Source organism: Musa acuminata, chromosome BXJ1-3 (assembly GCF_036884655.1).
Source record: "Musa acuminata AAA Group cultivar baxijiao chromosome BXJ1-3, Cavendish_Baxijiao_AAA, whole genome shotgun sequence".
Taxonomy (NCBI): domain Eukaryota; kingdom Viridiplantae; phylum Streptophyta; class Magnoliopsida; order Zingiberales; family Musaceae; genus Musa; species Musa acuminata.
Window position 1 is genome coordinate 16,511,286 of NC_088329.1, and position 24,516 is coordinate 16,535,801.

The 24,516-nt window shown below is 40.5% G+C and overlaps 3 protein-coding genes across 5 annotated transcripts; 2 read left to right on the forward strand and 1 right to left on the reverse strand.

Annotated features, from left to right (window-relative positions):
• Window positions 1–288: 288 nt before the first annotated feature.
• LOC103973562 (uncharacterized) lies at window positions 289–9,400 on the forward strand. Of its 3 annotated transcripts, none has more exons than XM_065126793.1 (4): window positions 289–731; window positions 5,151–5,218; window positions 5,359–5,528; window positions 8,834–9,400. In XM_065126793.1, the coding sequence occupies exons 1-4, from the start codon at window positions 302–304 to the stop codon at window positions 8,895–8,897; spliced, it is 732 nt and encodes a 243-aa protein (XP_064982865.1). In that variant the 5' UTR covers window positions 289–301; the 3' UTR covers window positions 8,898–9,400. The 3 variants fall into 3 exon arrangements, with proteins under 3 accessions (XP_064982865.1, XP_009386445.2, XP_064982861.1); XM_009388170.3 differs by lacking the exon at window positions 5,151–5,218 and adding an exon at window positions 6,252–6,312; XM_065126789.1 differs by lacking the exon at window positions 5,151–5,218 and having other exon boundaries at window positions 8,834–8,898; window positions 8,984–9,400.
• Window positions 9,401–10,667: 1,267 nt separating this feature from the next.
• LOC103973564 (pentatricopeptide repeat-containing protein At1g02060, chloroplastic) lies at window positions 10,668–15,299 on the reverse strand. The gene is made up of 2 exons (XM_009388172.3): window positions 12,882–15,299; window positions 10,668–12,236 (listed from the first exon to the last, which is right to left on the reverse strand). The coding sequence occupies exon 1, from the start codon at window positions 15,259–15,261 to the stop codon at window positions 13,144–13,146; it is 2,118 nt and encodes a 705-aa protein (XP_009386447.2). The 5' UTR covers window positions 15,262–15,299; the 3' UTR covers window positions 10,668–12,236; window positions 12,882–13,143.
• On the forward strand, window positions 10,869–12,505 carry LOC135623631 (PTI1-like tyrosine-protein kinase At3g15890). The gene is made up of 4 exons (XM_065126818.1): window positions 10,869–11,002; window positions 11,084–11,237; window positions 11,303–11,565; window positions 11,640–12,505. Exons 1-4 carry the CDS (start codon window positions 10,944–10,946, stop codon window positions 12,259–12,261), a joined length of 1,098 nt encoding a protein of 365 aa, XP_064982890.1. The 5' UTR covers window positions 10,869–10,943; the 3' UTR covers window positions 12,262–12,505.
• Window positions 15,300–24,516: the final 9,217 nt, after the last annotated feature.

Here is a 24,516-nt window from a genome sequence, read left to right on the forward strand (position 1 = left end):
ATAACTGATGCACAGTGATCCAAGAATAATAATATCTGAATAATCATTGATATCTGAATAAAAGAAACCTTTAAGATTATCATAGCATAATTAACGATCATTATTGAGTGTTATCACTATTTGTTAAGATAAGTAAAGAGAGTGTTGCCTGTAATTTTTATAAATGAAAAGAAAAAAAACATAAGCTTGTTTTTATTTATTTTTCTAATTATGGTGTGTATATAAAAAGTTTATGATATATATATATATATATATATATATATATATAAACCCAAGAAAACCACAGCAGCTACAATGCATCATGGACGAGTTACATACCGGCTCACAAGACTCGGGTCACCGCGGATGCGAACTCAACGGGGTTGGTTCACACCGCGAGTCAACCCAGACGTTAAATGCCACATTTGGATTCCGTCGCACGGCCAATCTCACTGTTCCTCCCGAAAGCCAGATCAGAGCGGCTGTGGTGCTTTCGTCCGATCAAGCATTGCCGACGGCTAAGGCCGAAAGATCCATCGATTGCGGCGTACGAGGCGGACGAATGGCAGAGTCAGCTGACGAAGGCGGTTCCAGGGATCCGGCCTTGGGAGCCGACGGGGATCCACGGCGCAGTCCCAAGGCCTCGACCTGCAAGGGCAAGTCCTGCAAGGGATGCCTCTACTACTCCTGGCGCCTCAAATCCGACGCCCGTATCCCGGTCGGCGTTGGGATCGGCCGGATGCTTCCCCAAGGTTTATATGCTTTTTCCCGTGCCTGTAATGACTGCGATTTGCGGGTTACCACAGTGGATTTCTGTCTGCTAATACTATAACATGGAATAGATGAGAACTTTGTGGCCTTTTTAATGAACAAAGTGGTGCCTTTTCCATGCAGCTAAAGGGGGCGGACTTTTGGTGGAATTTTGGGTGATTCAACTTCATTAACTGGGAGAACGTTTGTTGTGTTACTTCTGTGTTAACACAGTCATGTGCCTCCGCTGATTCCTTGGTGGCTTTGTTGTGATGAGAAGGAAATCTTAAGCAGGAAAAGTATGATTAAGACCGTTGTTGGTATTGAATTGTTCATTTCACTTGATGATAAATATGGACCAGTAGGGATTAGGAAAGTGAACCCTTCAGATAAAAAACCATTTAAGTTACTAGAATATTCATGGGGAATATATGTATGGCTGATTATGATAGGAAAAGAAAAGAGAGATAGAGAGGAAGAGTGGTGGGAAATTTGGTGGAAGAGGCAAGTGAGAAACTTTATTTCTTCTTCTTCTTCTTGACAAGTCTCTACGCTTGGACATTTTCTTTGACTAACTTTATTTCTACTATATCTACTTGATCATGAAATATTTCACCTACTTATATAGCTTAGATAAAAGTTACAATACTGAATTTGATGGCTACACTCATACACTTTAGTATCTTGACCTATCAAATATTCTATTGACTTTTTATTATCATAGCCCATTTAGCCTCTTTCTTCATGATCATCTTTATCATGTAACCTCTAATGTCTCTTCAAATCTAGAGGTTAGGATTCTTTTACCCATGTGTTCATACAAGAGAGACTTGAATTCTCACCTTTAATTAAGTTTAATTTTTCTCAACACCCTTTTATACTATTCACTTTCATCATCCATTCTAAGTAATGTTTTCATTTTGAGAAATATCTTTGAGTTGAGGAGATTGGTGAAAATATTTGCAATTTGATCATTGGATGTGATATAGTCTAATAAGCTTACTTCTTATATGAAATGAAAGCGAACATCTATATGCTTACTTTGTTCATGGAAGATAAGATTCTTGGCCATTGCAATAGTTGACTTGTTATCAACAGATATCCTTATAGCTTGATGTTGTGTATTATTTACTTCCTCTAAAAGTTTTTTAGCTATATAGTGTGATATACACATGATGATGTCATTATATGTTCTGCTTCAGATGCAGATAGCCCCACAATAATTACTTCTTTGAATACGAAATGGAAGCGGTGCTTGCTCTTAATTAAGCTCCACATCTCTACTTATAACAACATTTGAATTGTTAGGATCAAATAATTTGTAAGATTTTCACAAAAAGATCTTTCTTCTCGTCCATGCTCCTCTTAGAGTCTTCTTCTCGAAACTTGATATAGAGCATCAGATTATGACATAGACGACACAAGCAATCGCTTCTTCACAAACACTTTGGGCATGTTTTTGGTTTTGAGCATGCTTCTTACTATGTTAAGAACAGTCTGATTCTTTCTTTCCGTCACATCATTTTGTTTGAGAGAATATGACAAAATTAGTTAATATTAATTGTTATGTTCATAAAAAAAAGTTTTCAAATGCTTGAAGGTGAAATCACCACCTCAACTGGAGCAGATGGTTTTAATATAGTAGCTGGTTTTAATATAATTTCTGTGTTCAGTCTCCACAAAAGTTTTGAGCTTCTTGAGCATACTAAAGGCTTTCCCTTTTTTATTTCAAACAAAATAAATCTAAGTTTGTCTTATATTTGAAAATAGTGATGCTTCCCAAAGGGTGTTGGATTAATAGAACCACAAAGATCGGAATGAATTAGTGGAAGTGGATTCTGTACTTTAATATTTATCTTATGTGGAAGCTTCTTCTTCGTTAATTGGAAAAAACACACCTTTTACCTATTTGACTTGAGTATTATGTATAGTGGGAGGCTTTTTTAGTAGATAGCATGTTGAGATCTCTAAAGTTCAGATGTACAACAACAAAGCTGTAAAGTCTCAACTATTTGGATAGCCATAAAGTTCCTAATTAAGTTTAGAGTATTTAAATCTTTATTTATAGTTTCTATTAAAGTCTTTTTAGGTCTTCTGCTACATTTTCTCATACCACTGTTAGTAATCATTTCACCTTTTCTAACTAATGTACTTGTAGGTTTCCTAAGCATATGTTCATACTATCTTAGATGATTTTCCCTCATTATATTTTCTATCGAAGTGATATCTAATTGTTCATAAATAAAAACAATTCGTTTCTTATCTTTCCTGGTAACTTCGCACATCCACCTTAACATTCTCAACTCAGTAATACAAACTTTTTATAGATGTTGCTTTTTAACTGTTCAACACTCAAATCCTTAAAGTAGATTCTTAAAGTATTGCTAGTTTAACAACTATCTTATAAAATTACATTTTAATCTGAACGATACCGGACGGTAACATGAGACTCTGGATTCCCCTTGTCATTTTAAGCATCCTATCTTTACTGTATGAATAATATTTTTATAAATATCTTTATTTTGTTAAATAATTGAGTAATTGACCTAAGATACCTAAAACTTTTACTTAATAGATATTCTTGCCCATCCAACTTAACCATATTTGAAGTTCAAATGTCCAAGCCTAAAATGTCATAGCCATGATAAGTCTTTCCTACAAGTCCTTAAGCATCTTGTCACATTGTGGTTAATGGTTAAGATGAATAATCTATTCTCTTCATTTGAATAATTAAATGATTTGTGTCACATCTTAGAAAAAGTTGTTTGTTTTTAATGTGAATATCATAATCATTTTCTCATAGCTGTCCAAGGCTAAGGATATTGTTATTCATGTTTATCACACAATAAACATTTGAAAGAAATCGATGACTTCTATTTTTGAGGGGGATTAAGATTTTACCTTTGCCTCTCACCGATAGTGGAGTCTTCAAAGTAGACGTGTCCTTTTACAGTTTCATTCAACTCTTTGAACATAGATTTTTCAGTTATCTCCATATAAATGATTGCTATCTCCGGTTTCCATGTATCATTGTTTTGCATGACAACTTCTTCTTTAATGTTAGTAACAAGAGGATATCTTCTTCTTTCTTTTCAACATAATTAACTTTTTCCTCAGCTTCAATTGTTTTTGTTCTAATAACATTCAAAAGCCTACTGATCATAATTTTTAAACAATAACATTGAATCTTGGAATGATTATACTTTTGGCCTTATGTATCTCCTCATTCTTCTTCTTGTTTTAGACTATGGTCTCTCTCATTGTTTCTTCCTCTTCCTCCTTGACCATGTTCTTTACCCTGGCCATGGTTTCTTCCACATCCACATCCTCAACCTCTTTCCATGACCACAATCACTTGTGCCGACTTGTTCCACCACATCCGGTCACCTCTTGTTGACTAAGTGTTTATGTGTTTGCAAAAAACTCAGTATCTCATCAATAGTCATATGGTTTCAATCTTTTGATCCTTGAATAGAGACTATGATATAGTTGAACTTCTCATGCTATAATCGAGCTAATTTTTATAGTCACACGAATATCTTTTAGTTTCTCACTATTTCGTTTTTAGTTGATTCATATGGTGAACATTCTTATAAAATAGTGTCGGACTTATTCATATGCAAAGTTTCAAATTCAGCTCTAAGTGATTGAAATCGAATTTTTCTCACATTCTCAACTCCTTTGAAGGAGTTTTGAAGAATCTCTGAGGAATTTTTGGAGGTGTTCATGGCTGCAATCGTCTCAAGGTTGCATTCATCTACCCTTTGGTAGATGAGGAAGAGCTACTTATTGTCCTTCTTCCTCAAGTCTTTCAAGGTTTTCCTTTGGCCCATTGTAAAGATAGCATCATCTTGAGGTTTATCGTAGCCTATACCACCTTCCATATGTCTTGAGATCGAAACAAGAGCTTCATTTGAATGTTCTAATTCTTGTAGTTCTCTTTTGTGAGGTGAAGAACTTAGGAGTTGTATGCTATTGGCCATTTTGAACTTGTCTCTTATTTCACTTTGATAGAAAAAGGGGAGAAAGAGAGAGAGAGTGGTGGGGAACTTTGGTGGAAGAGGCAAATGAGAAACTTTATTTCTTCGTCTAAGTCTTTACTCAATTTTTTTTCACTCATTTATTACTTAATCATGAAACATCAAACTTATTTATATGGCTTAGATGAGAGCTATAATACTTGATTTGATGGCAACATTAATACACTTTGTAACCTATCAAGTTTTTTATTGACTCCTTGTTTTTATGGCCCATATAACTTCCTTCTTCATGGTTATCTGTATCATGTAAGCTCTCATGTCTCTTCAAACCCGGTTACAATTCTTTTACCCATGTTCATGCAAGAGACTTGAATTCTCCCTTTTAATTAAGTTTAATTATCGTAACAGATTAGTTAACTTTTGTCTTTTTTGCCAACGTAGATTGCTTTGGCCTGAGACAACTTACTACTACTGGCATACTCAGAAAGAATTCATCAATTATTTTGCAGGTTTTTATATAAATTAAGCTTCATCTATGGTAATCTGTTGGGAAAGCTTGAGTTTGTGATGTTTACTTGAAATCTGAAATATTATGTACATGAGATTGATCCTTTTTCATTGACAACTAAATATGTACTCTTGTGACCAGTACCTAACTACATCATCGGTGAATCTGAAATGGAAGCTACAAAAGAAGGCCGTAGCTTGTCAGATTTCAAGTACACTTGTGTTGGTTATTCAGTTTTCCTTGATACAAAAAATGATAATGCTGAAAAGCCAGAGAACCAAGCAGAGTTGCCATTTTGTGCAGGCATTGAGGTCATTTCTTGCTTCTATAAGCTTCTCAAGTGCATATTGGCTAATGTGGTGTTCCTTTTCAGAAGTATGTGTCTTTTGATTACACTTTTGTATCTAAGAATACTTGCTGGAACAGATAGTTGATTATATGCATAGACAACCAACGACTGCTATGGTTGATTATATTTACAGACAGACAACATTACAGATAATTACATGCACAGACAATCACCACTACACCTTTAACATGATTCTATAGTATCATGAGAATTTCATTCGTGTTTTGGTAGTTGGATTTGACCCTAGCTTTAAGTTGAACTTTGGTTCAAATTCTAATAAAAATATCATTAGTCATGAATGTTTAAAATATGTCATTCAAGTCACAATCAGGAGATTGGAGAAGTCAATAAACAGCAGATGTTGCATGAAATCATCTAGTTGAGTCTTCTGTTAAAATGAAATATGCTTTGCTTCATATTGTTCATGTTTGAGATATTTAGTTTTGCATTTTACCTTTGTATCTAACTGAGATGGAGAAAAAGAGCAGCAAGAAGTGGGAAGGAGAACCTTTTGTGTAAAAACATGTAATTTTTCTCAGTTCTGGGATTCAGTATACATGTTCAAAACATGTATGTACTATATGTGTGCTTTACTTTTGTAATAGCTGAAAACCTTCAGTGTCCAAGATTGCTACAAACTAGATTCATTGTCACTTCTCTAACATCCGAATGATATTTATTGCAGCTATTAGTGGACAGAAGAGCGTCAACTTCTGGTCATGTTCCTGCAAATGTTCAAAAGGAAGGTAACGGAACCATAGAAAGATTTTGTGGAAGTTTATTTGAAAATATAAGATGAATATTAAGTTGTCTATCACTTGTTACAATGGATCATAGTGCAGATTTCATGATAACCTTGCATAGCTTTTAATTTGGTTACATAGTTAGGTTTAGCAACATGTGACTTTGCTTCTGCTTGATTTTTGAAATTCCAATATTTTCTAGTGCTAGGGTGGATAAGTTGGATAATGTGGAAGGGGCAGTCTTTTAAACAACAAGAATCTTTCAATGATGATAGAAGTGGTGGATGAGAAGTTTTTTGTAAGAAATTTGTTCCTTTGGAGGAGCTAGATGTAGGGAAAATGGAGCTGAATAATATGTCAAGTTTCTAGATAGTTAGATAAAGATAATATCTAAGATCAGTATGGTAATTTTGTTTTGCTTGCAGATAATGCTTTAAATTGGAATTTGGACCAGCAATTTCCTCAAAGCACCATTTGGACCAGAAGAAACAAAATTGATAATAATATTACCATTGTCTTATGGTACCATAAAAAATGAGCCAGAGTGTAGAAGTCGAACCAGATTTAGAAATTGTTAGATGGAATTCTGTTTTTTTATCTTTATTTGATTACAAAATCATTGAAAATGCATTGACTTTGGTAGTTGTGACACTGAAAATTTTGTTCATTATGGACCAACTTATAGTGTGTGCAAAGAGTCTTCTCACATCAGATTCTCAAATGTCATTACCGAGAATTCCTTGCATTCTTTAGTCAATATTGATAATCTTGGGAAGTGGTTTGACTTATCATTGCTTTCTTCTTAATATTGGCCCTGCAGTATTTATCTGTTATTATTGTCAAGTTGTATCTGGCTCTTATCATTCTGATAAGGCACTCCAATAACTCAAATGTATTCAAGAGGTTTCTCAAGACTTCTTGTCACATAGTTGTAATTTAATAATTTGGTCATAAAATTATGACAGTTTGAGTTCAAAAACTGAATAGAGTCAGTTATTGTGATATATGCATTACCTAGTACTGTTTTGGATATTTTGGGTGTATGATTAGCATCCAGAATTAATTCTGGGCTTTGTGAGGAGGCTTTGGGAGTAATAAATAATCTTGTGAAGAGATGCAAACACACTTGCACTTTGAAGGTTTTGACAAGGATGAGATTGGCCGTCCGTCTCGAGGGGATAAAATCTGGATGGAGAGATGCATCATTGCAGGTTGCTCCTTTGGCTATAAATGTGATTTTTCATGTGATCTGAGGTTTCTAACCGAGCATGCCATGAAGTATCAAGTATGACCATACTTATCCGAAGCCAAGTCATGGGTCACCGGTAGGACCGAGGGTTTCAATTGGTTGGACCATACGTTTAATTGAAAAATATTTTTTAAGTATATATAATAGTTCTAAATTATATATAGTAAAAATCTAATATGCCAAAACTAATAAAACTTGAACAATCTTATACAAATGAAAACAAAACTTCAGTTGTATAGAATATGATAAAACTATTAACATTAAGAACATAGAACTTTATCAAAATTAAATAATATGTGAAAATATTTAAAAAGTTAAAAAGTGAATATGTAATCCAATTACTTAAGAATTTTTATATGGATATAACATAATATGTATGATGAAAGTTAAATTGAAATTTATGTCAATAAAATGAAGTACGAGAAAAGATGACAACGGGAAGATGACCAATAGAAACAAGAGCAAGAGTGATCATGAGAAGAGCGAACCATAAATTATCAAAGGAAAAAAAAAACGAATTGAAAATACAAAAAGACATAAAAAAGGGGCAGGAGAAGGGTAGAGAGGATAGTAATGGAAGGAGATGAGGGCGGAGGGGAGAGGTGGTTGACGGAAGAGAGGGCAGGGAGAGGAGAAAAGGTTGTTTTCTTTCTCACCTTAATCCAATTTATAATTGACGTAAATATCCTCTAAATCTAATTTTAAGAAAATTTTAAATTAAGTAATATAAGCTATATTACAAAACTGGATGGGTTTTATTGAACTTGACCGGTTCGTGCAAGTCATCTGAGAACCAGTTGGTTCAACTGTTTCATTCTGGTTTTTAACATAACCGATCCAATAAGTGAATCGGACCGGTTAATGATCCTGTTTTCAATTGTTCTGATTCATACTATGAGTATGATAGACTGTTTTATGCCTACTGAAATGCAAGAACTCATTTCAATTGTTTGTCTAATTCCATATCTAGTTGTCAATTAATCTAACTTGGTGATTGTCAGTCTGCATATGATTAAACCTTGTAATGCATCATATATTATTTTTGTAGTGAATTTGCATGTTTATCAAAAAAATCTCGACAACAGTAAAAGATCCATGCAGCATTCCAAATAGTTGTGCAACAAATTGTTTTCATTCATATACTTCATATAATTTCTGTGCCATGAGAAAAGCTATTAGTATTGCTTGTTCATCAGAAGTTTGGCTTCTTCAGTGTTTTTGGTTCTTTTTTCTTAAACTTTTGTCATTCTGATCTGTTGTTTGGTATTGCTATAGATGCTACACCATTCACAACCACGAGCACACCGATCAGCTCACCCTTCAGGGGATGAATTGTTAAACAGGAAAGCATATGGTTTTAATTCTGTTCCTACGTTTTCCTCAATGTGATTAAGAGTAAAGAAATGCTAGAGGTTTATCTCCATGCAGGTTTAGAAAGAATGCTGGGCTGGTGGCTTCAGGTGTCGCTAAGAACCTGAACAGAGTCGGCAATTACATCAAAGAAAGTGTTGACAACATATTGTATCCACACCGCAGGCGACCCAAGTAAGATCTCGACCCCAACCCACACATCTTATGACCAACAAGAAACAAAGAAAAGAAGTGGGTTTTTCTTGATGTGGGTTCCTCTCTGTTGTTGGCAATATCAGTTTGAATCTGTAACTTTGTTTCTAGAATAATTTTGTTGTAAAAATTCAAATGCCTGGCTGCTTGCTAGCTGCATATTTGTTTGGCCATTGCTAATAGCTGTTATAGGGGCCAATATTAGCAGTATTCATATCAGCTGGTGCACTCGTTATATCTCGTGGTAAATATCAAATGCATCGAGTACTTGGTTGGATAGTCCTCTGATACATTTGCTGTGCATCTATCAATATTCAAAGCATATTAGGTTAACTAAGTCCTCCATGGTCAGAGAACGTATTACAAGTAAATTGCATGTCCTATATGCTCAGATAACATTCTGTGTTGGACATGTATGTCTTGTTATGATCAGATCTGCCTGTTCAAACACATTGTCCACAGAGTAGTAAATCAATCTAACTGTGTTTCAGGCTCAAGTCATTTATCTAAAATATGTAGCCCCAAATAAAATTTTCTCACACTTTCACAATTTAAGGTTCTCAAGATTGGACATCTGTATTGTTAAATTTTATTTTGGTTGTGCAACATTGTTGGGATATGCCAAAGAGAATGTAATAGATAGAGGTGTTGAGAATGTAAGACAACCCTACAAAACTTTGTTGGGATATGCCAAAGAGAAGGATTTGGATCATTCGGAAAGTAATAAAATTAAAATATCTCAACCCATTTCAAGGATGCACCTGAGGGGGGGGGGGGGGGGGGGGGGGGGGGTTTAGTGTGTCGGGATGATCGTCGTTGAATGGAGACAATGGTTAATGTTGGGAATAATAATGTGAGTCATTCTATCTAATAGACTGTCCTATCAATATAGACATCCTGTCCGTGTTTAGTTGTCATCCTAATATAATATAATATAATATAATATAATAGGGATCTGACTGATATGTGGATTCATAGTTCCACATCAATGATATGCTTTCGGCCTCAAACTCGTCTTTATTTTTGGTAGATAATGCAACTAATTTGCTAGGTATTGTTGAAATATACAGAGAACTCAGGAGGGACGGTCGGTCTCTCGAGGCAAAGGTTGATGTTTGAGTAGAATTATTTCTGCCTAAATATAATCTATTAAGCCATATTATATATACACAACTCTATCAGAATGATCAAATCTTTCTCAGAATTCCTCTCTTTCACTGCAAACTTTTGGCATGGCGTTGACACTGAAAATTTTTCTCATGTCATGCATTGTTTTCTAAAGATTTAAGCATCCCAAAAGCGACAAGCGAAGCAAGGAAATGACTGATGGAATCTGTGCTACAAATGATTCTTACGCCACAAAACTAATACATCATCTTTATAGTTCTCATTCCATTTAGTTGAGATATCATGATATAAAAAATGACCTCTGACCTTTCCAATGTCTGAAAACCTAAACACAGCAGCAATCAAGAATTCTTTTTTCTGGTGTTGTTAGTCTTGTTCTTCTACCTTGTCAGTGTTGGATCACAATAAGCCAGCCATATCAGCATCAACTATAGTCGACTCATTCCATAAGTTTTCAGTGATTGTGGTTGTGACAACCAACCTCCACAAATCCATTAAACAATCAAAGCATATGCTGCAGTACCTGAGTTAAATTATATGATCCAGAGGTGCAAACAATTGAGTGGGTGAAGTGTTCAATGACACCCAAGAACAAGGACAGCTACCCACCAGTTTTAGCTCTTTGTTCTACTCCGTCTACTTCCTCGAGTTCCAAGCACCATTGACCTTTCTCTCTTTCACTACTCGGATAGGGATGCTTCAGAGATGCATCTGCTGCTGCTTCTCCCTCGAGGGGCGTGAGGCTGCACGAAGGTATCGTATGGTCCTGCTCCTGCATGCATACTACTGTTTCAACTTCTTCTAGAGTTGTGATCACAACTAGTATTTGTTCAGATCACACAAGGGCCATGGTGGCGGCGGCTATCCTTGGGAAATCTACACCCTGAAACAGCTCGTCCATGCAACGAGGAACTTCCATGAGGACAACAAGCTCGGAGAAGGCGGCTTTGGGACTGTCTACTGGGGTAGAACTGACAAAGGAGTGGAGGCAAGTCACTACTCATCATACATAAGAGTCTCTCTGTCATGAAGTGACTTGTTGCTGTCGTGTAGATCGCTGTGAAGCGGCTCAAGGCCATGACGGCCAAGGCGGAGATGGAGTTCGCCGTCGAAGTGGAGGTGCTGGGGAGGGTAAGGCACAAGAATCTACTGAGCCTGAGAGGTTTCTACGCAGGTGGCGAGGAGAGGCTGATCGTTTACGATTACATGCCCAACCACAGCCTGCTCAGCCATCTCCATGGCCGTCGCTCCGCCGATCTGCTCCTCGACTGGCCTCGCAGGATGCAGATCGCCATCGGAGCAGCGGAAGGACTCGCGTGAGTTGAGTCGGGTTCATGATGTTACCATCGTTGCCAGGTGTTTGATTCAATGCCCTCCCGACCTGTTTCAGGTACTTGCACCATGAGGCGAGCCCTCACATCATACACCGAGACGTGAAGACCAGCAACGTGCTGCTCGACGCCGACTTCTGCGCCAAAGTGGCCGACTTCGGGTTCGCGAAGCTGATCCCGGAGGGAGTGAGCCACCTGACGACGAGGGTGAAGGGGACGCTGGGCTACCTCGCACCTGAGTACGCCATGTGGGGGAAAGTCGCCGAGAGCTGCGACGTGTACAGCTTCGGCGTTCTGCTGCTGGAGATCGTGAGCGCCAGGAAGCCCATCGAGAAGCTACCCGGCGGCGTCAAGCGCGACATAGTGCAGTGGGCGGCGCCGCTGGTGGAGAAGGGCGCGTGGGAGCGCATCGCGGACCCACGCCTCGGGGAAAGGTTCGAGCCGGCGGAGCTGCGGAACGCGGTGGCGGTCGCCTTGCGGTGCACCGACCTCAACCCCGACAACCGGCCCACCATGAAGGAAGCGGTGGAGCTCCTCAAAGGCCGGGGGTTGTGGAAGAGGACGAAGGATGTAGCGGTGGAGAAGGCAATCGGCGAGGAAGGGGACGAGGAGGAGGATGCCGGAATAAGCGAACCTTCTCAGCCTGAGAGGCAGAGCTGGAAAACCACAATAGTGAGGTAGAGCAACGCTCTGTTCTCATTATCATTGTCAACGTGTGGGACGTAAACTTATATATATATATATATATATATATATATATATATATATATATATATCCCAATTCATAAACTTTCTATGTTCATACTATCATTTCATTCCACATGTACTATAAGCAACATATCTTATCCTATGACTTCCTCATATTAATCACCTTCATATCAGAAATCATGATATTTGACATGCATTTCTTGAGCTAAATAAATGGATCGATCCATTTCTTTCAAAAATTGAAGTCTAACTATGTATTCTGTGATTGGAGTGAGGTGCTTTATGAGAAAATAGAATTTATTTATCTCCTTCCAATTTGCATTTTCGATCAAGTACACATCTGCACAACCAAAAATATGAGAAAATCATAGAGATCACCCCAAAGAATCAAAGAATGTACATTTTGAATCAATCACTGACAATTCTCATTGCAAATGATTAATGAAATTGCTAGATTTTGTGGATAAATTGAGTTCTTGAGGTATTGAAATTACGAGGAGGATGTAAACAAGGAAAGACACAAGTGACGATCTAGTTGAGGTAGTTACAAGAAATAGAGAACCTTAATTTCTCATGCTAATTTGTCTCCATACCTGCGTCTCATGCATTTAGTGCCAGAATACTCAAGAGTGCATCGCATCGCATCACATTGCATTGCATTGCATTGATTCGGGAGTGCATCGAGGGTACTGCCTTCAGTCCAAGTGGTATCAGAGCTACGAAAGAATAACAAGCTCGCTCATCAGAAAGGAGGAGATACCGGACAGATCCCAGTACGTAATTCTAGTCCAAGCTGTTGCAGTTGCAGAACCCCCAAGCACTACTGGGAACTCAATCTAATTCACATTAGTCAGATCAACTTCCGATTCTTTTGTTCGCACGATTCATTTGCCTGGAAACAAACTCTGCTTCTTTCCATCTTCCACTTTCTTCAAGTGCAAGTTTTAGAGCATATAAACAACTTGAAGAAACATGTGCACTGGCTCTTTCATTCATTTCGTACAACACCCTAAATGCCTCCGAAGCCCTTCCACTTAAACAAAGCCCACCAATCACCAAACCATAAACATCATCATTAACATTCTCACACTTATCCAAACTAAAAAGCAACATCTCTTTAGCCTCCAGGAATTTCTGGTTCTCACACAGAGATGGAATCAACTCCTCCATCTTCACGCGATAACCATTATGGTAAAGCAATCCAACAATCTTGAGAGCAGTGTCATTTAGGTTATCTCCAAACAAACTGCTGACAACATTCGTCGAAAGATCGATATTAGGGCGAATCTTCCTTTCCACCATCAAGGTGACCAATTCACCAGCTTCTTTAGCATACCGACTTTTCTTTGCCAATCCCGCGAGTACTGAATGGAATGTACCTGTGCTAGGCCGATGCCAAGTGTTCAACATTTTCCTAAAAGCCTCCCAAGCAAAGCCTATCTTCTCCTGCTGCATGAATCCCTCGATCAGTGTTTGAAAAGTTGCAGCATCTGGCACAAGGTCTCTTTTACCCATCGACACCAGCAGCTCATACCCTTCTCTCAATCGCTCCTCCTTGCAGTGGCCCAAGATCACTGTCTTAAATGCTGCCACATCTACTTTGGCTTGCTTATCCAACAACTGTTGAAGCAACATCCTTGCCTTCTCTGTCTTCCCATTCTGACACAAGTAGTCGAATATTGGGTTATAAGCTGCCAGCAGGGGAATGCCTTGCTTCCTGAACACCTCCTTCTCCAACAGCTCATCAACGAGCTCCTCAGCTCGTACAAACTCGCCTTTTTCACACAGGCCCTTTATCATGGTACTGTAAGTTGCAGAATCACGTTTCACTCTCATCTCCGCCATTCTTTCAAACACGTTAAGTGCATCGCTGATGCTGCCCAGGTTGCAATGCGCAGCTATCAGGGTGTTAAACGTGCAAGTATCCGGCCTAAAAGTCAACTCTTTGCCACCATCATCTCCTGGTTCCATGATCCCCTTGACCAAATCCATCCTCCGTGCGTCGCAAAGCCCTTGGATGAGGGTATTGTATGTGATCTTATTAGGTTTGAGGCCGAGCGCCACCATCTGGTGGAAGAGCTCCACGGCCTCATCCGGGAGGAGTTTGCTGCAGTAGCCGCGGATCAGAGTGGTGTAGGAAACAACATTCGGTGCAAGATCGGAGCTTTTTGTCCGCATTCCGTTAAGGAGACTGTGGGCGATGCGGACCTTGCCTGCGCGGCAAAGGCCGTCGACAAGTGTGTTGTAGGTGACGACGTCTGGGGCGCAGCCGTGCCGCGGCATCTCATTGAAGAGGCGGAAGGCCTCGTCGACCATGGAATTGAGACAGAAGCCTCGGATGAGGGTGTTGAAGGTGCAGACATCGGGCCGGACTGCGGTGGCGAGCATCTCGTCAAAGAGGGCAGAGGCGGCGCGGGTGCGGCCACGGCGGAGGAGGGGAGCGAGGAGGGAATTGTAAGAGAAGACAGAGGGGAAGGGGATAAGGCGGAAGAGCCGGACGGCGGAGCGGAGATGGCCGGCGGCGGCGAGGCGGCGGACGAGGGCGTTGAAGGAGTGATCAGGGAAGGAGGATGGGGGGAGGGATAGGAGGAGGTCGAGGGCGGGGCGGAGAGCGCGGGAGCGGAGGAGGAGGTGGAGGGCCTTGGCGGCGGCGCGGGGGTCGAGGGGAAGGTGGTGGCGGGACCAGAGGAGGAGGGGACCGGCGGCGGAGGGGCGGCGGAGGAGGGAGAGGGAGCGGAGGAGGGCGGAGGGGGTGAGGTCGGAGGCATGGGAGCGGGCGAGGGCGGAGAGGGCAGCGTCGAGGGACGGGGGCCAATGGCCGGCGTGGTGGGCGTTGACGAGGTTAGCGATGGCGTGGGCGAGGTCGATGTTAGGGTCTGAGCTGAGGTGTGAAGGTCTGGATTCGATGGAGGAGGAGGTGGAGAAGGCAATGGAGGCGCAGCGGAGGGCACGGGCGCGTCCGAGACGAAGCATCGCATGGTGCTTCCGGTTGCAGTCTCCCCGGATCTTGAAGCACTTCTTCATAAATAAAACTATAAGTACTTTTAAAATTCATTTGAAATAACTTAAAATTATTACTAACCACAATACCAAATTCATCTTGCTTGTTTCTAAAGACCCATTTAGTGCTAATCATAGGTGCCCAACAAGCCAATCACATGAGTGATGGCATGTGTGACTTGATACAAAATCTTTTTTTCTTATTATATTTTGGTATATATCACTTTATAACTATTGCATATATATATATATATATATATATATATATATATATATATATATATATATATATATATATATATATATATATATATATATATATATATATATTGTGATGTCCTTGGATTTGTGCAATGGGAATCGGATCGTGATGAGATCACGAAAATGATATCGATTCACCTTTAAATACATATCCTAAATAATCTCGGTCATAGGTTACTCGAGAGGGACATCGTGATAACCAGACAGACTGGTGTGTTGTATACCCGTCCATATGATGGATACAGTTGGTCTCATAGCTCGTGTAGGGACACTTGGGATACAGTACAGGTGCTCATTGGAAAATAAGCTCACTGATTGATCCACTTACGGAATGCTGGATGGTTGTTGATGCCTTATTGTCAGACAACGATTCCGTAGTCCTAGTGGTATATCTGGTCCTTAGACTTGAGACACCAAGGATGTCCTGTATGAGTGCTCCACTCTTTGATACTAGACTTATAAGTTTGGCTATCCTAGATCTAGTATAGCTGGTCATTGGGAGTGGTAGTTGACCTTACGAGGGCTATTGAGTGTCAATAGAGGATCATCCACTCTCGGCGTCATGAGAGGAATATCCCATGTGTTCTTGCTTAGACAAATTCCTGGCCAGGGTCATTCGGGTTGAGAGAGAAAGAGTTCTCCGGGAGAATCCGATTAGAGCGAGACTTGAGTAGAAACCGTATGGGTCTGACAACACCATGCTCGATATACGGTCTCTGGGATATTAGATGGATGAGAGACTATAGGTACACGGTAACTGAGGACAGATAGGTCTAATGGATTGGATTCCCCTGTATCATCTAGGGACTACGGCGTAGTGGCCTAGTACATCCGTAGTCGATAAGTCAAGTGAATTATTATAGAGATAATAATTCACTGAGTTAGAAGGAGTTCTGACAGGTATGACTCACGGCCAACTCGATATTGGGCCTAGAGGGTCACACACATATGATAGGCATTGCGATGAGTAGAGGTTCGGATATGAGATATCTGACGGAGCCCTTGTCTTATTAGATATCCAATAAGCCCTTGAATTATTAGATCTCATGGACGAGATCCAATAAGAGCCCATGAGAGATTATTGGATAGAGATCCACTAATCTAAAAGGCTTGGGTTATTGGATGCAGATCCAATACCCAATAGGCGAAGATCCATTAGGGTTTGACAGGGGACCTCTATAAATAAGAGGGATTCAGAGCCTCATAGGCTAGTGCCTTTGCTTGCCTCTCCTATTGTCCTTCGCCTCTCCACCTCAGAGCAGGCCTGGAGTTTTGAGGAGCTTTGTCGCAGCCCTACTGTGTGGATTGCTGCTAGAGAGGAGGACGCTTGACCTCTTTCACCCTCTCCTAAGGATCTGCAAGGAAATAGGGATATACGATCTCCCTATGTATCACAATTTATTCTAAACGTGATTTTTCAGTTTCGCGGATTTTGCGCACCAATCATCGCATAATGACGAATATCTCTTTGGTAATCAGGGATTTTGTTTTCTTGTTCTTCCGCTGCGCATGTGATGTCGCCCCCAAAGATTTTTCCAACAATGGTATTAGAGCCAGGTTGTTCGTGCGATAGATTGGTTTTAAACTACGTGTGTTGTGTTTTGGAGAAGCTTTTGACGTCAAAATCGTTGACACAAAACCAGAAAAGGGCAGCAACTGTTGCTGCCCTCACTGCCGTCGTAGATGACAGCACTGCCATTTGCGTGCAAGCAGGCAGCCTGCAACAACAGCCGCAAGGGCAGCGGCGCTTGTGGCCGCTGCTCCCGCGGGCAAAAACCCAGCAGGGGCGGCCGCCCGGCGAGGCAGCATCGCTTGCAGGCGCTGCCTCGCGGGCAGAAGCGCCCGCGGAGGGGACGGCGCCTGCCCGCGGGGGCGCCCAGCTGTAGGGACAGCGCCGCCAGTGGGCGTGCCACCTGCAAGCGAGGGCAGCGACCCCGCCCTCTACCGCTCATCCCGCCGCCAGCAGGGTGCCGGAGGCGACGGCAACAGCAGCAGTATGGGAGGATGAGGGCATTAGGGTTTTCTAGGTAAAAGATAGTTTTGCCCCTAGGAATTTGAGAAATTTCAATTTCTATCTTTTGTCTAAATTATGAAAATACCCTTAGGAATTAAGAAATTCCTTATATGTCCCTGATTTCATAAAATACTAATTAATTAAAAAGTTTAGTTGATTATTATTTTTTATTATTATCTAGTAGTCCTACATGATGATGATTATTTATACATGTGATGTATGATGTGTGGACGGATGATCATAGACCATGTGATGTGTGTACTTGTGATTATTATTATTGGGGTCTGCGAGCCTCCATTATATTTCTCGTTTATTGTCGGGCCAGCGTGCCTATGATTAAGTTGTAATCACATGAGGAGGCGCAACGGGAGCGTGGATGCGATAGCGGGACCCATGAGACGGACGATCGCGTTACATGAAGATGCATCGAGATTTCGACGAAACCGACAAAGACGAGATGGACGATCACAGGGCATGGAGATGTACCGTTGCACACATAGATCTTGATGTGAGTGATTAGGCCTACTGGCTCAAGCCTAATCACATTAGGTTGTGGTCCATGATCATCTGGTGTGATTGCTTATACACATACTAGATATGTATATATATTTGCATGCGATGTAGATATATATTAAATATGTATATGTGTGACATGTCATATTAGGGGACCAAATCATAGAAACATCTCTCTCGATAATATTAAGTCGGTAAACGTGAGGCAATTAGATTGACCCATGTGGCCTTCCATCATTATAAGTAGGAACCAATTTCCGGTGTAGGTTGAGTTGGTTGAGTCCCTCGAGACTCACTTATATTGCAATTCGCTATCTTGCTTATGACATAGAGATGTCACCGGTGACCTGAGGATATGGTATGCTTAGTCGAGTCCCTCGAGGGTATATCATCAAATTAGACTCATCTTGTAACGAAGGTGTTGACTTAACCGAGCATCATGGTTGGTCGAGTCTCTCGAGACCATGGTGATTCGGAGGCCGAATAGGACAGGAATCACAAGGAGTTGTGATCGGCAAGAGTTGCTTACCTTTTAGGCTCAATGTGATTGGTCGAGTCCCTCGAGGTTACACTAAGACGCTGATCGGATCCTGATCCCCACTAGAAGTCTACCGGAGACTTTCTTTTTACGTGCTGAGGATGTCGCGTGACTCATTAGTAAAATAGTGGGAGCATATTAAGATAGAAGTTCATATCTTGATAGTTTATTTTTTGCAGAATCTGCATGTTATTCATTTCTGCTACATCTTTATTTTCAGAAAATATCACATTCAAATCCCTTACGTGGCATACTTGATGTCAACCGCCTCACTAGTCCAAATTATACGGATTGGCTCCGTAACTTGATAATTATTCTCACGACGGAGAAAATCATGTACGTCCTTGATATAGTGATGCCTACGCTCGAAGAAGGGGCAAGCGATGATGAGATCGCTCGCTACGTGAAGTACATTGATGACTCCATTCTTGCTCAGTGCTATATGTTGGGCTCTATGACTCCTGAGTTATAGTGATAACATGAAAAGATGGATGCCAGATCCATTCTCCTACATGTCCATAAATTGTTTGAGGAACAGGGAAGGACTCAACGATATGAGATATCCAAGAGCCTCTTCCGCGCTAGGATGACTGAGGGGACACCAGTTCAGAACCATGTCCTAAAGATGATTGAGTGGATAGAGAAACTCACAGGTCTAGGAATGGTCTTAGAGGATAACTTGTGTGTGGATATTGTTCTTCAGTCCCTACAAGATTCCTTTTCATAGTTCATAATGAATTTTAATATGAATAAGCTTGAGGTGACTCTGATAGAGCTCCTCAATATGTTGAGAGAGGTAGAGAGTACTATTAAGAAAGAGAAGCCAGTTCTCTATACTGGTGAGACCAAAAAGAAAAGGAAAGTAGAAAGGTCCCTTAAGAAGGGAAAGGGCAAGGGCAAACCAGGTAAAGCAAAGGTTGCTAAGAAAGACCCAGCAAAGGACAAAGGTCAGTGCTTCCATTGTGATAAAAATGGGCACTGGAAGAGGAATTGCAAAGAGTACCTTGCAGAAAGGGCGAAACAAAAGTTTGATGAAGCTTCAAGTACATATCATGAATGTAAATGTGTCCAAGAGGAAATGAGATGAGATGAACAGTGCATACTTGTGACATTGTAGGCTAGGTCACATCCATGAAAGAAGGATTCAAAAGTTACTAAATGATGGATATCTGGATCTATTCGACTATGTGTCATATGCAACTTGTGAGCCTTGCCTTCGTGGAAAACTAACCAACTCTCCATTTAGTGGAACTGGAGAGAGAGCCATTGAGTTGTTGGAACTCATACATAGTGATGTATGTGGACCCATATCAACTCATGCCATTGGTGGTTACTCCTACTTCATTACCTTTATTGATGATTTCTCAAGGTATGGATATGTGTACTTAATGAAGTATAAGTCTGAAGCCTTTGAGAAATTCAGAGAGTATATGAATGAGGTGGAGAACCAGACCAGAAAGAGTATCAAAACTCTTCGATCAGATCGAGGAGGTGAGTTACTTAAGTACAGAGTTTACTCAGTTCCTCAAGGACCATGGGATATTATCCCAATGGACACCTCCTTATACACCTCAGCTCAATGGTATCTCTTAAAGGAGAAATCGTACGCTATTAGACATGGTGCAGTCCATTATAAGTTTCGTTGACCTACCCATCTCATTCTAGGGATATGCCCTAGAAACCGCAGCTTACCTTCTGAACAGAGTTCCAACTAAGTCGGTAGTGTCTACACCATATGAGATATGGAAAGGAAAGAAGCATGATCTTAAGGTTGTTAAGATTTGGGGCTGTCCTGTCCATGTTAAAAGACATAACCCCGATAAGTTAGAATCAAGGACAGAGAAATGTAAATTTGTGGGATACCCCAAGGAAACTTGTGGGTATTATTTCTATCATCTCGAGGACCAAAAGGTATTTGTAGCTAAGAGAGCAGTGTTCCTTGAGAAGGAACACATTCTTGGCGGAGATAGTAGGAGAATGATAGAGTTGAGTGGGTTGGAGAACCAAGCTCAAGCACCACTCTACAGCCCGAGTCTATTCAGGTACCTAATACACAAGTTTCAACTTTACGTAGGTCTGATAGAGTATCCCATACTCCTGAGAGATATGTGGGACATATTAGAGGAGAGGATGTTGAGGATGTTGATCCTCAGACCTATGAGGAGGCTATTATGAGTATAGACTCCGGGAAGTGACAAGAAGCCATGAATTCTGAGATGGATTCTATGTACTCCAACAAGGTTTGGAACCTAGTTGATGCGCCCGAAGGTATTGTACCCATCTGTTGCAAGTGGATCTTTAAGAAAAAGATCGGAGTAGATGGAAAGGTTGAGACCTATAAAGCAAGGCTAGTGGCTAAGGGGTATCGTCAAAGGCAATATGTTGACTACGATGAAACCTTTTTACCCATAGCAATGCTAAAATCCATTAGAATTCTATTGGCTGTTGTAGTACACTATGATTATGAGATCTGGTAGATGGATGTGAAAACCACATTTCTCATTGGGAACCTTGAGGAGGAGGTGTGTAGGTTTCTTAGATCCATTTATGGACTAAAGCAAGCTTCCCGAAATTGAAACGTAAGATTTGATGAGGCAATTAGATCTTATGACTTCGTTAAGAACGAAGATGAGCCTTGTGTGTACAGGAAGGTAAGTGGGAGCGCTATCACCTTTTTGGTGTTATATGTGGATGACATCCTGATCATTGGGAATAACGTAGGAATGCTATCCATAGTAAATGCTTGGTTATCTAGACACTTCTCCATGAAGAACTTAGGGGAAGCATCCTATATCTTGGGGATTAGAATCTATAGAGATAGATCCAAGAGGATGCTTGGCTTGTCCTAGTCCAGGTACATAGAAACCATTGTCAAAAGGTTTAGCATGGAAAATTCCAAGAGAGGTCTCATACCGATGAGACATGGGATATCGCTTTCTACGAGTATGTCCCCAAAGACTCCAGAAGAAAGGGCGAACATGGATATGATACCTTATGCCTCATCAATAGGGTCTATCATGTATGTCATGCTATGTACTAGGCCTGATATAGCGCATGCTTTGAGTGTCACGAGCAGGTATCAAGCGGATCCTAGCTTGGAGCACTAGAAAGCAGTAAAGTGTAACCTTAAGTACTTGAGAATGACTAAGGATCTTTTATTAGTATATGGAGGTAATAGCCTTAAGGTTGAAGGCTACACAGACTCAAGTTTTCAGTCTAATGTCGATGATAGCAAGTCGAATTCGGGGTACGTGTACACCTTGAATGGAGGAGCAATGTACTAGAAGAGTTCCAAGCAAGATACTACTGCTGACTCGACCACAGAGGCGGAGTACATTGCTGCATCAGATGCAGCAAAGGAGGGAGTCTGGTTGAAGAAGTTCATCACAGATTTGGGAGTCGTGCTGGGTAGCGAGGAGTCGATCTCCTTATATTGCGATAACAACGGGGTGATTGCTCAAGCAAAGGAATCTATGTCTCATCAGAAATCTAAGCATGTTCTGAGAAGGTTCCACCTTATCAGAGAGATCGTAACCAGAAGAGATGTAGCAGTGGAAAGAGTTTCATCCAAAGATAACATTACAGATTCACTAACAAAGTTATTATCTCAAATTGTCTTTGAGCATCATAGGGGTCTGATGGGGACCAAACACATAAGTGATTGGCTTTAGGTCAAGTGGGAGATTGCTAGTCATACATGCCCAGCAAGCCAATCACGTGAGTGATGACATGTGTGACATAATACATAATCTTTTTTGCTTATTATATTTTGGCATATATCACTTTATAACTATTGCATATATGCATATATATATTGTGATGTCCTTGGATTTGTGCAATGGGAATCGGATCATGATGAGATCATGAAAATGAGATCGATTCACCTTTAAACACATATCCTAAATAATCCCGGTCATAGGTTACTCGAGAGGGACATCGTGATAACCGGACAGACTGGTGTTCTGTATACCCGTCCATATGATGGATGCAGTTGGTCTCATAGTTGCTCATGTAGGGACACTAGGGATACAGTACAGGTGCTCAATGGAGAATGAGTTTACAGATTGATCCGCTTACGAAATGCTGGATGGTTGATGATGCCTTATTATCAGACAACGATTCCGTAGTCCTAATGGTATATTTGGTCCTTAGACTTGAGACACCAAGGATGTCCTGTATGAGTGCTCCACTCTTTGATACCAAACTTATAAGTTTGGCTATCCCAGATCCAGTACAGCTGGTCATTGGGAGTGGTAGTCGACCTTACGAGGGCTATTGAGTGTCAATAGAGGATCATCCACTCTCGGTATCATGAGAGGAATATTTTATGTGTTCTTGCTCAGACAAATCCCTGGCCAAGGTCATTTGGGTTGAGAGAGAAAGAGTTCTCCGAGAGAATCCGATTAGAGCGAGACTCGAGTAGAAACCATATGGGTCTGACAACACCATGCTCGATATACGGTCTCTAGGATATTAGATGGATGAGGGAATATAGGTACACGGTAACTGAGCACAGACAGGTCCAATGGATTGGATTCCTCTATATCGTCTGGTGACTACGGCGTAGTGGCCTAGTACGTCCGTAGTCGATGAGTCAAGTGAATTATTACATAGATAATAATTCACTGAGTTAGAAGGAGTTCTGATAGGTATGACTCACGGCCAGCTCGATATTGGGCCTAGAGGGTCACACATATATGGTAGGCATTGTGATGAGTAGAGGTTCGAATATGAGATATCCGACAAAGCCCTTGTCTTATTGGATATCCAATAAGCCCCTGAATTATTGGATCCCATGGATGAGATCCAATAAGAGCCTATGAGAAATTATTGGATAGAGATCCACTAATCTAAAAGGCTTGGTTTATTGGATGCAGATCCAATACCCAATAGGCGATGATCTATTAGGGTTTGACAGGGGACCTCTATAAATAGGAAGGATTCAGAGCCTCATAGACTAGAGCCTTTGCTTGCCTCTCCTATTCTCATTCCCCTCTCCACCTCAAAGCAGGCCTGGAGTTTTGAGGAGCGTCGTCGCAGCCTTGTTGTGTGGATCACTGCTAGAGAGGAGAACGCTTGACCTCCTTCACCCTCTCCTAAGGATCTGTAAGGAAACAGGTATATACGATCTCCCTAGGTAACACAATCTATTCTATACATGGTTTTTCAGTTTCGCGGATTTTGTACACCAATCTTCGCACGACGATGAACATTTCTTTGGGAATCGGGGATTTTGTTTTCTTGTTCTTCTGCTACGCATGTGATGTCGCCCCCAAAGATTTTCTCAACATTTAGTACCAATAACTAAATGGTCATTTGGTCTTAGAATAAGCTTCCACACCTCATTTCTCTCAAATTGATTCAACTCTTCTTGTATTGTGATAACCCATGAATCATCTTTCAAGGTCTCATTAATGCATTTAGGTTCAATTTGGGAGAGAAAAGCGACGTTGGTACAAAAAACCTTAAAAGAAGAACGAGTTTGAACCCCTTTTGATGTGTCTCCTATGATTAGCTCCTTAGGATGAGCATCTATATACTTTCATTCCTTGGGTAAGGATGTTTCGAAAGAAGATGCATCCAAGTTGCTAGATGGAGAAGGGGTTTTATTTAAATTCAAAGCATCAAAATTAACATTATCATCAAAATTATTTTTCTTAACTTCAGAAACTTCATTAAAAACAACATGAATAGACTCTCCTATAACCAAAGTTCTTTTGTTGAAAATACGAAATGCTTTAGAAATAGAAGAATAGCCAAGAAAAATTCCTTCATCGGATTTTGCATCAAACTTTCCTAAGACATCTTTTTTATTCAAGATAAAACATTTACAACCGAAAACTTTAAAATATGAAACGTTGGGTTTTTTATTATTTCACAATTCATAAGAAGTTTTGGAAAG

Bases quoted from the DNA above. Each gene is read 5' to 3' on its own strand.
- LOC103973564 (XM_009388172.3), bottom strand. From the start codon at position 15,261: ATGCTTCGTCTCGGACGCGCCCGTGCCCTCCGCTGCGCCTCCATTGCC.
- LOC135623631 (XM_065126818.1), top strand. From the start codon at position 10,944: ATGCTTCAGAGATGCATCTGCTGCTGCTTCTCCCTCGAGGGGCGTGAG. The intron at 11,003-11,083 runs GTATCGTATGGT...GTATTTGTTCAG, and splicing joins GGGCGTGAGGCTGCACGAAG to ATCACACAAGGGCCATGGTG. The intron at 11,566-11,639 runs GTGAGTTGAGTC...GACCTGTTTCAG, and splicing joins GGAGCAGCGGAAGGACTCGC to GTACTTGCACCATGAGGCGA.
- LOC103973562 (XM_065126789.1), top strand. From the start codon at position 302: ATGGACGAGTTACATACCGGCTCACAAGACTCGGGTCACCGCGGATGC. The intron at 732-5,358 runs GTTTATATGCTT...TCTTGTGACCAG, and splicing joins CGGCCGGATGCTTCCCCAAG to TACCTAACTACATCATCGGT. The intron at 8,899-8,983 runs CAGGAAAGCATA...TTTATCTCCATG, and splicing joins TCAGGGGATGAATTGTTAAA to CAGGTTTAGAAAGAATGCTG.